Raw genomic sequence first — 18,047 nt, 5'->3', positions numbered from 1 at the left:
AAGAGTCATAAGTAAAGTTGGAAGTTAAATCAGCATTTAAGGGACAGTGTGTAAGATTTAGGGGGATTTGGAGGCATCTAACAGTGGGGATTGCAGATTGCAACCAGTTGAAACCTATGATTGATTGATTAAAACTGTCATGTTAAAAAAGTCTGTGTTTTCTTTTGTTGTGGAGGGGCTGCTGACTGATACAAAAAAAACACAAATGGACCTATCTATGCTTGGTTTGTCCATTCTGGGCTGTACAAAGACCCGCTCCCTATGTAGGTATAAACAGCTCATTTTAAGGTAACAAAAACATAGCAACTCAATTTTCTGGTGGTTATATAAAGAAAACATCATTTTTATATAATGTTACATTTGTGCTATTATATCCCCCTAAATCCTACACATTGGACCTTTAACTCATCCTCAGTTACACAGGATTTGTCATTTGTCTGCATAATTGTCATATTTTATTGTTCAAACTGTATCACATGATAGATAATGAAAAAAACAGCACTTTAAATACCTCACATAAGTTTTCACAATTGTATCTATAACACTGTACTACTGCTGTTCGAGACTCTGTAAGGCAAGTCCGAGAAATCTTGTGAGCACTAAAAAAACAGTACAGAATATGAAAATACTGAACTATAACACCAAGGCTAAGAAAAGATCATTCCCACACTATTAACTGGATTATAAAACCAAACGGATACAATCGATTTATGATGCAGAAGAGGAGAAAAAAGAGCACTCCTTGTAGGCTGTTGAGAATAAAATCATTTATGGAGATATGCGTCAAGCCAGAGGTCGCCTGAATTTTTCAGTGACCTGAAAAAAACCCAACAACATACAGTTACTGTCTTTTTGTCACCTCGTTCTGTCCTCATTAGTCTGTCAGCTGCACTGCATTTGTTCTCTCGCTTTTAACAACCTCAGTGTGTCTCATCTTGGCAGTAAATAATAAGCTATTATTAATGGCAGACTTACCTGAAAACATCAGCGAGGCCTCGCCACATTGTTTTCACCTGGTAAGGAATCCCATGTTTCTCACACAGTGCACGGACCAGTGGGGCCACCAGGTGGTAGTTGTGGCGCGGCATTGTGGGAAACAAACTGCAGAGACAAAAAAGTAAAAAAAGAAAAAGTCATCCAACATGTCTCAACAGCCGTTTTTCAATTAAAATGAATAATAATAAAAATCAAAGCAATGTCATTCAGTGAAGGATGGCTGCTAACTTGTAAGCAGCAAAATGTGCAACGTCCGACTAAAAGTAAACCAGTTCACACTGAGTAAAAAGTAATAGTTTGGAGTTCAGATTTGCTGAATGTTTATCATCTTATAAATGATACTGCACAGTGAAGAAAGCAATATGTTTACTCTGCTGTTTAAGGAATAAAAAACACAGCAAATGAGATATGTGATACGAAATATATTTTTTTAATAATTTTTTTTTTTAGTGCAAATCAGTAAAATGCTAGTTGGATATTCAAGCTATAGCTGACCAAGAAATGACAAACAACAAAATCCTTGCAGTTCTAATGTGTTTGAGCTTTTTAAAATTAAGTTTCCTGTTTTCTCTGTTTTCTGACAGAGAACTATTATGTTTTTTTGTGGTGTTTTTTTTTTTTTTTACTAAAGATTTTCTGTATTTTTCCTGATGAAGATTAGCTAACAAGGTTTTTTCCCCCAAAATATTTTTTTGATGTTATTGAGTCATGTAGTTCTTATGTACTAAACTAACACTTCAGAGTTTTCAGGGGCTTATGCAGCTATGAGATTGTTAAAATGTCATATTCGGTATACTCTACATTTGCTTGTTACGTGTTATGTTTCCCTTAAGTTCAGACCATTTCCACTGACATTTAAAATAAAGATGAGTAGTTTAGAGCAGTGTTTGGCTGCACAGTTTGAGTTTGTAATAGTTGCCCTCTGCCCCTTAAAGGATAAAACTACTGACTACAAACAGTTGATGAAGATAACTGTGTGCTGCAGGTTCCTTCAGAGATGTTTGATGGACTTTTTTAACTCAGTTGCAGGAGTTTTGTGTCTGTTTTTTCCTACAAACTTTGTACTGGGGAACTCATTCTCTGCTCAGACTCAGAATCACTGACTTACTGGTGTTCAATTTGAAAGTTGAGGTGTCCACTGAACCAGTCGTTGAAGGGGGACTGCTTGATATTACAGGTGGCATGTAACTAAAGAAGAGGATGAGACAAAAAATAAGGTAACACATCACTAGAGCCTTCAGCTGACTGTTTCCTCATAAAGCAGGTACCTGCATAGACAGCCAGTCCTGGTGCCTCTCGTGGTCAATGTCCATCGGCAGATGATTCATCTGAGTCACCCACACGAACCAGTGACTCTCCAAAAACCTGTCATTCACAACATCACAGCAGCTGAACAATGTGTTACACCGTGTCATCAAGGTGTTGAATATAAACATCGTGTCATTTCCTAATTCTTTCTAAGGAGTTTGTTAGTTGAACTTAAAGGTATTTTAAAAAGAAAATCAGTAAGTAATTTATTAATGAATTTTATATTAGCACAAACCAGCTCTTCACTGTAAGTTTCATTTGTGTTTTAAAATGTTCAGTGCTGCATTCAGAGCATGTGTTACAAGATATTTGTCAGTGTGCGTGTGGTTTGATGGCAATGCAGCATTATGTCGAGTGTGTGTAAGGCTTGGTGTTTACCTGACGAAGCTGATGAGCACCACTGAGCCAAATAGGCCATACATGGGTATGTAACAGCCCAGGTAGCGCAGGTAGTAAGACATGGACCAAGCCAGATCCTTCACAAGAAAGGAAGGTTAATATGAACGATATTTATTAAGATTCATATCTTTCTAAATCTCAACTCTTATCTTTACTTTGCCAACATATAACCTGACATATCTTCGACCAGGGGCCGGCAACCTGCAGCTCCAGAGCTGCATACAGCACTTTAGCCCCTATGGCTCTGACTAAAAATGATAGGCAGATAAAATGAATTACTTTAAATTTCATTTATTTATTTTCATTTTTGGTGATTCTTAGATTCTACAACTTGTGTAGTCTATACACAGAATTTAAAATAAAATAAAATAAAATAAATGTCCTCAACTAAAATGTGTTTCTCACGACAAACATTACGGCCTGGTGCCTTTTCCTTTAAATTTTGCCGAACCTCAACAGTGATAGTTAGCTTTGAGTCTCCCTAGCAGAGCAAGCTAGATTTAAAATCCAAAAACAGGTAGTCTCAAAAGAAAATGGAGAATTTAATAGTGTGTGGACAAATTTGCTGAACCAAATAATCATATGCAGTCCACTGCAGAGAAGCCACCTTGTGGATAAACATATTAATGAATACTTATTTCCACCTATTAGTAATGTTGATGGGCAATTCTAGACTTAATATGCTGTTACCTTCTAGGGTTGCAATGGTGTGAGATTTTCATGGTGCGAAACAGTGTCAGAAAATATATCAGTTTCACAGTACACGGTATAAAATTATTATTATTAGTTACCTTTGGAGGGATGTTTTTTGGTTAAACAAACGTTTTGTTATAACTGAAACTTGAAACCAGTTTTTTTTTAAATAGAAATATGTATAAAACATCTCAATTTAGAAAATAAACAAAATAAAGGAGTGATGCCTTGTCTGGTTGCATTATTTTTCATACCACGATATACCTTGAATCTGGTAAACAGCTGCAGCTCTATTATGGCTCTCATATATGTTTTGCAGGTCCAGACATTTTTTTTGCCAAAAATGACTTGATTAGAAAGAAACTCTTGATATGAACAATGACGGCAGCATCTTACCACCCAGTCATGACGGGAAATCATGGTGCGTATTATCTGAATGTGGAAGTAAACTGGAATGAGCAGCGGTGGTCCAACTGAAGGAGAGGAAGATAAAGATTATTCAATACCAGAGAAACTCTGTTGTCAGCCATCTGTATACAGTATATTGACATGCAAAATTTTGTTGATCCCAGTACCTGGTGCAAAACAAAAAGCATGAATGAGTGAAAGATTTTGTGTGAGTGAAGCAAACATTTAGAGTACAACACAACACAAAACAGGTACAAACTTCTAGTAAAGTTTCCATAGCTTTTTAAATGACTCTAGGAAACATACCAAGAAAGAAGTACTGGTGTTGGTAGTGGTAGGGCATATATTTGATCTTTTTTATGCCGTACTGTAACAGAGAGGAATACTGCGTTAGGATGAGCAGCTACTTAAAGACTGAGTACTACAAGTTTTAAAAAATCATACATATTAATAACTTGCCTCCACTGGCTGAGTGGCTCCAACTACAAAGATGTGCAACATGTTGACATCAGGGTCCTTACTGAAGATGTTGGGTTTAGCATGGTGCTGGAAATGCCGGTGATTCCACCAGTTGGCAGACGCTCCCTGAGAAAATAATCTTTAGTAACACTTTCCATAAAGACCACATCAATAATGCATTGTGACAGTATTCATACAGATGTTTTTTATGTGTTTTTCTAATGTATTTATTTTTATTGTTTTTATGCTATTCTGTTGATAGTTGAGATCTTTAGAAGGCAAGACAAATTTTATCTCATCACATCTCATTTTCATGATAATGCCTTGATGATTCTTTATGACTACACTCATAAACGCACATAATGTTCACTGATGCACCATATCAAAAGTCATAAAGCATTATAGACATGACTTATAATGAGTATCAGGTGTCTTATGGATGCTCTTGACTAGTTAAAAAGTAGAGATTGACTGATGGAGCTTATAATGCATTATAAATACATAAATTCTCCTTTTCACACATTAACAATCAACTGTAGTAAGGACTCATATTGTAATATAACAGCCCATGCAGTATCAGTTATCAGTTATCATGGTATCATTGTATGTGTCAAGTTAAGTGAGCTACATATTAACCCTTAGAAACCTGGATCAATGTCATTGTGCTAAGTATTAATACCATTAAAGGTTTATCCTCGAGCATAAATGTTTGAATTCTTTCAAAAAATGTGGGGAAAAGACAATGAACAAGTTGACAAGAAATATTCCGCAAATCTCAAGACATTTTGAAATTATTAAAAATAAGCAAGGGAAAAATGTCCTTTAAATTATATCTATGATTAACATAATCATATATTGAAAATTATGTTGCAGTTTTTTTTAAATTATAGCTATAGCTATTTTCTAGCATTTTCTTTTCAGATAATTTCCTTGGGGTTTGTTTTGCTTGCCCTTTTATTGCCCTCTTGCTAATGTTTGGCTTAGTGGCTCATCTTACCATGTTTTCAAAAGAAAATAAACCAATTTGCCCATGTTTCCAAGGGTTAATGCATTTATAATAATGTATGCTTCATCATAATATGTCAATGTTGGTGTTAAGTAAAGTAAAATCATTTTCATGCATTTTTAAGAATTTATGCCCCATCACAAATGATTAATGTTGACCATACACTAGAATACAAATTTCAGAAAAAATATACCACTGAGACTGCAAATCACCTTCAAATGGCCGATGGCAAACTTGTGCAATATGTGATTCCAGCTGGACTTCTTGAAGACAGACAGGTGGCCAAAGTCGTGCTGCAGCCACCCAGCCTGCAACTACAGAAGAAGAAGAAGAGAAACAAGCATTAACTTGTGGTTTGTCTGCAACATTGAGGTAAAGAGGGGTTGCTGCTCGAGTCACCTGAGCGGTCGCCAGCATGATGGAGCTCAGAAACGTCATTGTCCAGCTAGTTCCCCAGACCCAGATGATGAGCCAGGCGAGGGCCTCAAGCAGCAGGATGTGACCCAGGTGGAGGCAGAAGAACAAAGGCCGAGCTTCAAACAGGCCCTCGCTCTCTGCCCGGGCACGTAAAGTGTGGAAATCCTGTATGATTGTTGCCTGACAGCAGAGAGGAAGAAATACATTTTGCCTGTGTTTTAAGTAAAATATGTTCTCACAGCGTCTAAGTTCAGTTTGAGTTATTTAACAGCTGATGAAACACGAGTGTCCAGAATCTCAGATGTGCCGGAACACTGTCAGACTCATGAATGACAAAACAGATCTGTGAATGATCTGACCGACTCTTCTTCTTCAGGTGTCTCTGTACACGGTATCCATCCTGCCATGTAATTACACTGAGACTAAAACTGCTTCATCAATAATGAGATGTTTTTTTATTTGAAGAATGAGACTGATCTCACATTTTTGTTTCGGTCCTGGCTGGGCTCTGTCACTGCCAGCTCTCCGATCAGCAGGGGCTTAAGAAACTTTCGCACAGACTTTAAATCGGGATGAAACGCAGTAAACGCCTCCTGGAAAACAAATGAGAAATTAGGAATCGTGAGATGATCAATGGGGCACAGGAGAAATTAAAAAAAAAAACTTGAACTAATTTTCAGACTTTTCTCAAATATTTGATATTTTTGTGAAATACTAGATAATAACAGTTATCTAAATGAAACAGATGGAGTTTAGATGGAAAAAGTCTCTTTAATGTGCATTTTGTAATATCTGGACATGATTTTAGTTTAAAAAATTACAAAAATTAACTAACCCTTTCAACAGAGTGTGAAGAAGTAACACCTCTGCCATTATGTCCAAGATGCCTACGTATGCGATTCTGTTTTTTCAACATGTTTATGAATATACAAACATGATTGACTTGTTTACAGCCAGTAGAATACAGATATATAGCACAGTAAACTTGGTTTACCTAAGTCGCTAAAACTTAGACAGACTGATTCAGTTAAACTTGTCATTTTTTTTAAGTTGCAACAACTTCACAATATTAAGTAAATATTTAGCTTCATTTAAAGTAACCTAACAATTATACATTAAGTAAACATCAGGTAAGATTAACAGATATATTTACGTACATACTTCGAGGTTATCGGTTTCCTAATTTTTTTTGTAAAATCAACTTGTCAGATGTGACAGTAGGCAGTTTTACTGTACAGATTTGCACAAACCTTACGCAATACTTTCAAAATGTTGCCAGAGATAGTTGCATTTCCACTGAGTGATGTTATGCAACTTTTCCTGATTGATTGAAACGTTTGATTGGCATGGCGATGGATGTTAGCAGGTTTATTTCTATTGCAGCCACAGCACTAGTTGTCATTATTTCCAATCGAAGGCCACATAGGCGTGTTTCCATTGCAGTTTTGCAAAATATGGCTTTTTCTAATTCCCTGAAATACCACCTTATGCGAGCATAAAAACCTTTTTTGTGATAAATGGGAGTATTTTTTAAAATTGATGTTTCCATTATTTTACATCCGCAATTTCAATTTGTGCAATTTGAGGGTTAATGGAAAACCACCTTGTGTGGTAAAAATGAGTGAGGACAGCAAACGCTGAAAGGTTTAAAACAGGCAATTAATTTATTACACAAACTGAAAAACAACAATAATGTTTGTTCACTTACTGACCCCTGGCCCTTTGTCATATTGCAAAAGTGGGCCCCAGGCAAAGCAAGTTGAGTATGCCAGATTTAAATAATTCTGCACAATAAATACTTTTACTTTTGGTACTTGAAACATATTTTGATGCTAATACTTTTGTACTAAAGGGCTTAAACCAGCACCTGTAACTTTATAATGGTACTTTTACCATAGTAAAAACCCCGAGTACTTCTGCACCACTTTGTATTAATATACAATAACCTCATTAAAACAACATCTTTACCGTGGCATCCTCTCCAGCATAGTGGCTGATGACCCGGATCCCTCCTGGGTGGCTCTTGGCCCACTGCGTGATGTTGTAAACCTTTCGATCGATCACCAGCCACTGGTCATTCCTGCTGCAGTGACTCTGCACCTCCTCCCAGGTGTACACACCACCAGCTCGCCCGCTGCCGCTCTGCTCTGCTGCCTCCGTCAGCTGGCCTCCGCCCCCCATCCTCACTGCTGCCTCTGGCTCCACCTGCACACTGAAGGGCCAGACAGCCACAAAGTTTGACACCTGGATGTTAAGAGAAGAAGGAGAGAGTGCAGTCAGAGACTGTGCAGAGGGAGCAGCACTGAGAGGGAGAGGTTTTTAACCTGTTGCTCTCTTTACTGTAACCACCCAAATGATTGTAACACCAGAGAAGTCAGACAAAGAGCAGAGCAACATCTTCACTAATAATTTATGATGAAATCCGACAACCAGTAGGCTGTTGGTGAAACATGGCGCTTTTTCACATATGGAGTTTGCATCATTTGTCGACACTAACCTTTTGGATACATGCAACAAAATAAGACACTGAAAATAATCTATATTTAGCCTGTAGGTGCGTTTTTGTGCGAGTATTCATGTCCACAGCGGCGCATTTACGCAATAAGTCGCACTTGATCACAATACTAAGCATTAAATGTGTGAAAACAGGACACAAAACAAACCCATCAAACCTCAAACAGCGTATCGATTGGCGTTTATCACCCGTGTATTGATTCAACAATAATCGCAGAGCGCGGCTGGCACGCTGCGCAGGCCCGCTGCGTGAAGATGAAAAATATTCCACACTTACAGTTTCCAGATTTTGGCTACTCTCCCCGGGGTTCGGTCACACTGACACACCGGCTCACTTTATCTGCTCCCGTTCCTTTCAGAGCCATTTCAGATAGTAAACATCCCCAAAATTCATCCTCTTGTCTTCCCCAATATGTTCACGGACTCATTCACCCACTCATTCAGTACAAATTCCGAGCCGATCATTCGAGGGTTTCTGGGCCAATCGGCGTACAGTATATCCTGGACCGCTGGCTGATGTGCAATAGGCTCAACAAGCAGCTCGTCTGAATATCACACAGTCTGCTCTGTCTGTGCGCTCACACGGAAACAGCCGCTCCTACACATCCACCATTAGATCATCAACACTAGGCTATATTATATTAATACTGAGACACAATATACTTTATTATATATTGATTACAATGTTACTTGGCATTATCACTGTACAGTATCAAATATGATCATAGCAGTAGCTTAGTCTCCATTCTCAGATATTTATTCCATTACATTATAGTTTACGGCTTTCTATCTATCTATCTATCTATCTATCTATCTATCTATCTATCTATCCATTCAGGGCTGTAGCCATGGAGTCAACATCAGGGGGACTACCCCTATGATGTAGTTACCAACTGTGAATGTACAGTCAAATGTTTAAGTGTTATGCCACTGTGTAATTTATTGTAAAATATTACTGTTAATACGAGTAATATCATGTTAATCCCTGGAAACAATCACAACATTTCCATATCTACATCACTGTATCATTTTTACAATATTTTTTGTGGCATATTGGAGTTACACCTTGTAAAATCCTGGAAATTTGTGCACTAATATTTCACAGTAAATTACTATAAAAATGATACAGTGACTTACTGTGAAAGTAGCTAGTAGCACAAACATTTTACAGTCTATCTATCTATCTGAATGTTTAATATTTTATTTATTTATTGTTGTTTAGTTCAAAGTAGTTTAAACGTGCCTTTTTTTTCCTGACCAACACTGTCAAATGGGAAAACAGATCTCCTCAAAATGATCTCAATTCACTGACCTTGAATTAAAACAACATAATATGACAACAGGTTGTCAAATGTGCAAGTAAACGTTTTGCATAATGTATTTTTTGTCCCTGCAGTTTTGAAACATCCATCTGCAAAAACTTTGCAAAAAATGGACAAACTGGTTAATGTGAGAACATTTGTGGGGACAGCATATCTTTAAAGCCATTTATATGGGTCTTAAATGCATTTTTGTTGTAACAAAGCAATCTCTGTCTTATTACAACGCAGTTTGACACTTCAGTGATGAGTAACCACAGAGCCAGCACAGTCAGAGGTCATATAACTGTATTTTAAGCACATGACTGTTGCCATCCCTTAAACTCATGCATGTTTTCATGGCCTGAAAATTTAAAGACTGGAGAGTTTTTTTTAATGTTATGTTGTTTTCTTATTGTTCACAATATGATATATATTATAAATTATGAATTAGGTGTGTTGCAGTCTCCCTCTCCACCAGCAGATGATGCAGATGTGCTCCTTTATTCAGACACTTTGCTTGCCCTGATTTAACCCCGAGGATGCAACAGCAGGTGTCATTTCAGTATTGTGTTACATCTGTCATCATCCAGAAATACATGCAACAATGTAATATAACCCAAATGTGATGTTTCATTATTAATACTCTTAGCTGATGGAAAATAACCGTTGAAGTTCACACTTGTTTTGGGTTTCTATAGTTTTGCTGTCCTTCCGTATGTTTCTGTTGCTGGCTGGGTCATGCAACTGCTTCATCTGCATTCAACACATTCACCTCAGCAGTAACATCCATTCAGGGCCGCGGGTCTCTGTCTGTCTGTCTGCTGCTTACAGTCCATTGTGTCATTTCAGGGTCGTTTGAATGCGATGCAGAAATTTGCAAATCAGCTCTTTTGGTCCTCAGCATATCAGACAGGATTATCCTCAAGCAGCGTGCGGCCTGTCTCCCTGTTTGTCCGCTTCTTCTGCCACAGCTCATCAGGCTGACAGAAGCGCTGCACATCTGACCCCAGCAGCTTTTCTAGGCTTTTCTTCAGTATCGCAAGCAACAACACACGCTGTCAATCACAACACATGTCTGCTATTGTCAAGAATTCAATAAAGGATTATTTGGTATAAGTTTGAGGTAGTGGTACTTTGCATTTTAGGAGACTTCCAGCTCTCCTGCCTTGTAAAACAGACATATTGCACTTTTTACTGCACTACATTTATCTCATGGCTGAAACTTTGTTACTTTTGTAGGATTAGGATTCTATATTCAAAACATGTGATGACCTCTTATGATGTATTGCTCCAGATTATACCCAATAGAACATACAATACTACGTAAAGTCTATGAGCAATATATATATAAAAAGCAATATAAAGAAATTAAGGCATTCATAATTTTAGAGAAGATGCTTATTTACAGTGAATACCATTACCTGTTCAGCTAAAATGAACAATAATCACTTGCTAAAAATACTGAATCACAAGTGAAATGTCCTGCATTATGAAGTAGTACTAAAGTTGGCAAAGTAGGCAATTAAAAGCATGTAAGCAGCAAAAGTAATCATAAGGCAGCACAACGGCATCTGTCGGGGTTTTATTATTTTTACATTACTAATAAATAAGTTTACTGAGTTTACTGCATTATTGGATTCATACTACTGATGCATAACTTTGAAAGCAACATTATAATGCTGTCGCTGATTGAGGATGTCAAGGTCAATAATAACGCCTCATATGTTTCGTCTGTAAAATCTTAATCTGCAAAATAACTAGTTATATAAGCGTCGTGGAAAAAAAAAGTACAATATCTCCCTCTGAAATTTAGTGAAACTGAAGAACAAAGTAATAAAGTATAACATGGAAATCTCCAAGTACAAGTACCTCAACGTTATACTTTATAGTACTTGAATAAATGCACGCAGAGTCGCTATATTCAATTCTTTGTGCCCTCAGTAAGCTGTTATAATGGAGTATTTTTACACAGTTTTAACTAGAGGATGATGTGAATATTCCTCCACTGGATAAAGTTAGCTTGTGCTGTAACTGCTGTTGCTCCTTCATTTAAAACTTGCTCTGGGCTCATCCGAATTTGAGAGCTATTTTGAGGCACAGTGTATGAATATATTCCAGTCCTGTCACATTCATTCACACAACGTCACTGTGGCAGCTGGTAAAACTTTTAAACCTACTCCACCACATCTATCTAATGATTCTTTGCAAATCAATATCAAAAAATGTACAACAATGCACTGATTATTCTTAGTGCTCAGGCTAAACACTTAAAGGTTGGCAGCAGTTTTCAGGTTGTTTTTGTGTCTGTTCTGTGTCAAAACAAAGTCGTATGAAGTTTGTCGTCACAGCTTTTTAATTGGTCTGTAAAAACCTGCTGGAGCTCCTGTCTGTTGTGTTTGATACAAACCAGCTCTAAAGTTCCCATCTTTGGGGGTCAAGGAGACTGTGTGGTGATTAGTCTCCTGGCCTCTTACTATAATGTGTTATGTAGCATTGTGTATTTACAGTGGTGGAATGAATATTAAGTATGACAGCAGAAAAAAAATACTGAAGTGAAATGAAATACAATACAAGCACAGTTGTATCATCAGCACAAAATGTACTTACAGTGGTTATACAGTGTTTTATTATTGTAACTGGCTGAGGTGTATTTTTCAGGATTTTTTTCAGTTTCAGATTTTTAATGGACTCCAGACCATTAAAGTTACAGTGTATGATCCATAACAGTGCAACATATTTTTGAAATGTATGTTTTTTTACATTATAACTTCATTTGGAGAGTAATTTAACTGTCAAATTAATGCAGTGGAATAAGAAGTACAACGTTATCCTCTGATAGTAGTGAAGTAGAATTATGAGGGGTAACATGGATATATTGAAGTAAAGTACCTCAAAACTGTAGCAGCAGATGTACCCCACTGTGTATTTTGGGTTCTGGTTAAGGTTTTAAACTATTTATTTTCTTACATTAGTGCAGACATAACCTGCACTGTTAGTGCATTAAAGTGTGATTTGACAGAGATAACTGAAGAAAAAGAAGTGATGGAATATAACTTAGTACATCTAGGCTATTCAAGTACTGTACTACAGTACAGTGTTGAAGCACTTGTACATTACTTGAGTATTTCTTTATTTACTTAAGTAACATTCTGATACAGGACCTTTGCAGTGTACTTCTACACTGTGGTATCTCTCCTATGTTAAAGATTGGAGTACTTCTAGACTGGAAAGAGGATGACGACAACATAACACCATGAACAAACACAGGAAAAAATCCACAGGCTAAAATATATTACATATTGTGTATATTTAAACAAAACAAACAAAATTATGCAATTGTGTGTAGCTTCTTATCGTGTGTTCGTGTGTGATGAACTATTTTGTGTAGTTTTATGTGGCACTGTCTGTCTCCTATCTTCTTTGTATCACTTGATATCATGTGCTATTGTCTATTGTCTTGAGTGGGTTTTTTCTTTTTCTTGTGTATTTTACAACCTAATAATAATATGTTATTGTGCTGTGTCTTTGTTGCCTGCCAAGGGACTGAGAATGAGAATGAGCCCTAAACTATAATCTGGTGCGATGCATCAAACGGTAACATTTATGTTTTAAACCATACATGGTCCCTTTTTAAAATTTCGTTCCTATTTTAATTAAAAAAAATTTTTACCTGCTATTTACCATTTAGTGCACACATATATAACCAAATACAAAGTCAACAATGCAATGATATTGGATTGGGTATTGGATAAAAGTAAGAAAGCAAAAACAAAAATGAATATAAAGAGACTTTTAAAAAATAAACAAGAAGGAAAACAAAGACAGGACAAGGACACGTGTTGATCGTTTGGGTTTAGTTACATTTCAAGGGTTTTGCAGGATGAGTTTGGTTTGGTGTTATTAATTCTTTCTGTTCATGTCAATGCACACACATTTTTTTACATGGTCCCTTTTATATAAGTAAATAAAAACCAAACAAACAAGGAAAAATGAGTTATTCTTAAAAATCAGAAATAAGAGAAAAGGATTGTTTGTCTGCATTTGTGTGTGAATGACCAGTGTGTGTGTGTGTGTGTGTGTAGGCCTATTATTGCACAAAAACAAGAATAAAGTAATTATAATTAATTATAATCTACAAAAAGAAAAAATATTTATATTTATGTATATGTAAATAATATTAATTTATTCATAAAAATAAACATTTATGTTTTAGCTCTAAAATAGCTGCTGGTTCCTTTTAAATGGTCTTAAAACACGTGTTTAAAAAACGCGAGTGATAGGGGACAGTTTGTTTTTGTTCGTGGATTACTTTTAGCGCACGCACGCGCGCACGCACGCACTGACCATGTGATGGTAATGCCCCCTGTTCTGGTTACAGAGGGAGGGAGGAGGACGGCAGCAATGTAAACCTTCACACCGATGGAGAACATCAGGAGCACACTCACTCTCTCACTCACTCTATCAGCGCTGCAGTTTTCCCAAAATGTGCATTTTTCTTCTCCGGCGCGGATTAAAACTCCGGGAGCCCTCGGCCTCTAATGGGGAGCAGCTGCATTAACTAGTGCACTGACTTCCATTAACTGGTTTTCTTTGCCGCCGGCCAGGTCACAGAGCTGCGCTCAGCACTGTGGGCTTATCCACCGACACCCGGCAGGAAGAGGGACATTAAACTGACTATTTAGACTCCTAAAGTGGCACTTTTTCCCAGTTGTGAAAGAGAGACCGGCTCACGTGGACAGGTGACCTCAGAGCTGCGCGTTATCTTTTTCTTAAAAGCCTTCAGGGAGTTTAAGAGGAGAGAGAGGGTAAGAACTGCAAGAATTTCAGCTCAAAATTCAGCTGTACTTTGTTGAGCTCAACTACCAGCAGCACTATTACAATTATTATTATTATTACTATTATTATTACTATTACTATTACTACTACTACTATTATTATTACTCCACAATTTGTTAGATATTTACTAGATATTTCCTAGATGAAGGGACGGAGAGACACCTGACAATCTGCTATGACATGGCTGCAAAAGTGTTAATTGTACCGGACCGTGATGCTGTTTGCAGCCGGTGGGTTCAAAAACAAGACAGCAGCAGCTCCCGGGCGGAGGGTTAACTTGTCACAGACACTGCCTCATCAAATGACTCTGTCCTGACTCACATAGGAGTCAGGGGCTGCAGGCCACAGCATGGGTAACTCCTCCAGGAAGGGAGAGGGTGAGGAGGAAGAGGAGGGGGCGAAGGATGGCGAGGAGGCAGAAATCACAGAGAAGATGAAAGAAGAGGAGGTGGAGGTGGAGGAAGAGCTACCGCTGGGGGTGGAGGAGTTGTTCGAGAGTGGAGATCCCGTTCTGGACTTGAGCTACCGTAAATTTAAGCGCTTGCCGTCCCGTGTTAGTGGACTGCTGCATCTGGAGAAGCTGTACGTCTGTGGAAACAGTCTGCGCACTCTGCCGGATGCCGTCTCCCAGCTGCAAGGCCTGCGGATCCTTGCCCTCGACTTCAACAAGATGGAGGACGTCCCCCCGGCCGTCTGCCAGCTTACTAACCTCACCCGCCTCTACCTCGGCAGCAACCGGCTCATGAGCCTCCCGCCCGAACTGAGGAACCTGCAGAGTCTGCGCTGCCTGTGGGTGGAGAGCAACTACTTCCAGAGATTTCCCCGGGAGCTCTACGACCTGCCCCACCTCAAGTCCCTTCAGATCGGGGACAACCGGCTGAAGACGCTGCCTCCTGACCTCTGGCGCATGGAGGCTTTGAGGGGATTATGGCTCTACGGGAATCGCTTTGAAACCTTCCCCAGGGTCCTGCTGCGCATGGAGCACTTGGAGATTTTAGACCTGGACCGCAACAAGATCTCAGAGTTTCCCAGCCTGAAGCGCCTCCATGCCTTGCGCCTCTTCTCCTATGACCACAACCCAGTGGAAGGCCCTCCGAAAGTGGATGATGAAGTGCTGGTGGTAGGGGAAGGCGCTGCGGAGTTCTTGGAGGCACGCGAGGCCAGGAAAGAGAGACTCAGAAAGGCTGCAGAGCAGGAGGCTGAGGAGCTGGCTCTTGTAGGAGAGGAGCCAGTGATTCACGGCATCCTCAAGAACAGCAACTCTAACTCCAAACAAGCTGTGGTGACTGTAGAGGAGGCGGACATTAAGGAGGAGGCGGCAAAGGAGGAGGAGGAGGAGGGTGTGGAGCAGCCTTTCACTGAGTATGAAGGAGCTGAGCTGGAATATGACGAGGAGGGGGTTGAGTATGAGACGGAGGAGCTGATATGTGAAGGAGAGGGGTTTGAGTATGAGGGGGACGAGCTGGAGTACGAGAGGGCTCAGATGGACTACGAGTACGAGGAGCTGGAGGACGACACGAGGAGACAAGATGAGAGGGCCTGAATAACCCCTCATACATCCAGACTCAGACAATCTGCAGGCAGATAGCAGCTTAATTAGTTGACTGTTGAGAATATTTTTGACCTGTGATGCATGTCGGTCTGATGGTTCATTTTGCTGCTCTTCAGTTTACTGCACTGCACACCAGGTCTAGTGGGAGACAGACAGCTGGCCAGCGCATGTTAACATGCAGGGACTAGGGATGTTTTTTTGCACTCGATCCCGATCCAAGTCATTAGATTTTAATATCTGCAGATATCAGGTCCTAATCCGATACTTTTATTTAGCTGGATAACACAGCTGCACAATGCCCACTTCAAGTACTTTCAAGTTATTAAAATCAATCCAGTGACAGCTTAATAGCTCTGCAATACAAGAAAAATGCCTGCATATAAACAGTTCCTTAAGGGTTTTTGTAATTTAATTTTTACAAAATAACAAAGGAAACAAACTAAAAATATTTTTTGGCTCTTATCATAATTCCAGTTCAGTTCAGCATTTGGTTTTTCAAAAGACAAAGTAAACAAAGTAAAATATGTCTTCAGAAACTGCTCTCAGATCCACTTAGTGTAGCATTGTAATAAACAAACAGAGCACTTTATCTAAGTGATATAATTACAATTCCACTTTGAAGTAGTGTTATAGCTGAACTTTAACATTCCCATTCACTACAAATAAAAATCAGTCACAATTCTGCTTATTACAGCATTAGAGTAAAACTAGTTCACTAAAAGTGAACAACAAAAATTTCAGTTCCACTTAAATTGGTGGAGCAACCTAGGTTGAACATGAAAAAAAAAAAAAAAACTGCTGCAATTTGTGCTCTTTGTTTACAACACTTGTGTGACGACGGATGCAAGCAAAGGATCGGGCAGGGCGCTGGCTCAAAATAACCGATCCTGATCAGTTAAAAAATGCATTGACATTGTGACAAACCTAGCAGAAACATAATGCCTCTGGTCTCCACCAGCTAGCCTTGGCTGCTCCACACCGTGCACCAACTGGGTCTAGTGGGAGTAAGCTAGCGGCGTCGCTCATTTGGCGATTTCGTTATTAACGCTGTCCAGATCCATGTGCATTGCTGTGGAAATACCCCCCTCTCGCTTCCCCCCAGGTCACCCCAGTGAGTGAATAACAGGCTCAGTTTTGAGCACTAAACCCCCTTAAGTGTTGCTGTTAGCATTGGGGGCAACAGCTGATCTGTTATTACGTTTATTTAGAGCTGATCAGATCAGATCGATGGATGAGAGGAGCAGCTGCTGAGAGCAAATGCACTCTAACAGATAAGTTTTTCTTTCACTGCATCTGCAAAGTAATGCAATGAATAACCAACAGTACAACCAAAAAAAAAATCCTAATGAAAGGTCCAGCTCCAAAAATAGAAAATCTATTAGTGGCGGCAGATGTTTTGATCGTGGGGGGAGTCCACAAATAAATCTATGTGTTGGAAACCCTGGTAGGAACCAGAGTGTGGGCAGTGGGAACGATGTTTCAGCTGTTAACACAACTGGCCTGCTGTCTGTCAGCAAAGTCAACAGAAAATAAAATTAAATAGATAGCACTTTGAAATGTGGAGATAAAACTCACCGAGTCATTGCAGTGCCAGACCAAAAGGAAAGGCCTCTCGTATTTTAAGTCATTTTACTTTATTTTCATCTAAAAAATTAACCCGTTAGTTACTGGTTAATGCATGTCGGGCTATCCAAATTAACTGCAACTGACATCCCTAGTTGTGCTGCTAATTCCTAATCTAAATCATCAACTGTGAAACTGAGTGAGCGTTGAGGCATTAAGACACTGTTAACTGAAAGCACCTGTGACATCTCAATCAGCCGAAAATGACCAAATCAGAGCAGGACTCAGGTGGAATGCATGTGTGTGTGTGTGTTTGTGTGTGTGTGTTGGTGGGTGGGTGGGTGTTTTACATTAAGGTTGTTTTCTGAGTGTCTTCCTTTATTAAATATTAACTCAACTGATGAAGTCAGTCTCAATCACTTACAGGAAAATATAATGTTATATATAATATAATAATAATATAATATAATATTTAATTGTGAACCAGTGAATGCACCAGCTTACTTCACTGACACTCACAGTATTTCCACTCATCATGGTCAATGTCTGTTTTATGTGCCTTCCAGTGAACCTCAGCTCGGCTCTTTGTTATAAA

At 38.9% G+C, this 18,047-nt stretch overlaps 2 protein-coding genes across 2 annotated transcripts; one reads left to right on the top strand and one right to left on the bottom strand.

Annotated features, from left to right (window-relative positions):
* Positions 1-425: 425 nt before the first annotated feature.
* fads2 (fatty acid desaturase 2) lies at positions 426-8,715 on the bottom strand. Its single transcript, XM_042495628.2, has 13 exons — positions 8,478-8,715; positions 7,655-7,930; positions 6,169-6,279; positions 5,669-5,866; positions 5,482-5,583; positions 4,264-4,389; positions 4,111-4,171; positions 3,793-3,869; positions 2,683-2,780; positions 2,265-2,361; positions 2,105-2,184; positions 976-1,101; positions 426-816 (listed from the first exon to the last, which is right to left on the bottom strand). Exons 2-13 carry the CDS (start codon positions 7,865-7,867, stop codon positions 765-767), a joined length of 1,341 nt encoding a protein of 446 aa, XP_042351562.2. The 5' UTR covers positions 7,868-7,930; positions 8,478-8,715; the 3' UTR covers positions 426-764.
* A 5,201-nt stretch (positions 8,716-13,916) lies between these two features.
* On the top strand, positions 13,917-17,746 carry lrrc10b (leucine rich repeat containing 10B). Its single transcript, XM_088079440.1, has one exon. It carries the CDS (start codon positions 14,687-14,689, stop codon positions 15,878-15,880), a length of 1,194 nt encoding a protein of 397 aa, XP_087935566.1. The 5' UTR covers positions 13,917-14,686; the 3' UTR covers positions 15,881-17,746.
* Positions 17,747-18,047: the final 301 nt, after the last annotated feature.

The sequence above is a fragment of the Plectropomus leopardus genome, chromosome 7 (genome assembly GCF_026936395.1).
Source record: "Plectropomus leopardus strain MGB_pleo_1.0 chromosome 7, ASM2693639v1, whole genome shotgun sequence".
NCBI lineage: Eukaryota > Metazoa > Chordata > Actinopteri > Perciformes > Serranidae > Plectropomus > Plectropomus leopardus.
This window is presented reverse-complemented; position numbering and strand designations above follow the sequence as displayed.

Excerpts from the sequence above, each read along its gene's own strand:
- fads2 (XM_042495628.2), bottom strand. The coding sequence starts at position 7,867 with ATGGGGGGCGGAGGCCAGCTGACGGAGGCAGCAGAGCAGAGCGGCAGC. Across the intron at positions 6,280-7,654 it reads ATGCTGGAGAGGATGCCACG|GAGGCGTTTACTGCGTTTCA; the intron begins GTAAAGATGTTG and ends TTTGTTTTCCAG. Across the intron at positions 817-975 it reads GGCCTCGCTGATGTTTTCAG|GTCACTGAAAAATTCAGGCG; the intron begins GTAAGTCTGCCA and ends GGTTTTTTTCAG.
- lrrc10b (XM_088079440.1), top strand. The coding sequence starts at position 14,687 with ATGGGTAACTCCTCCAGGAAGGGAGAGGGTGAGGAGGAAGAGGAGGGG.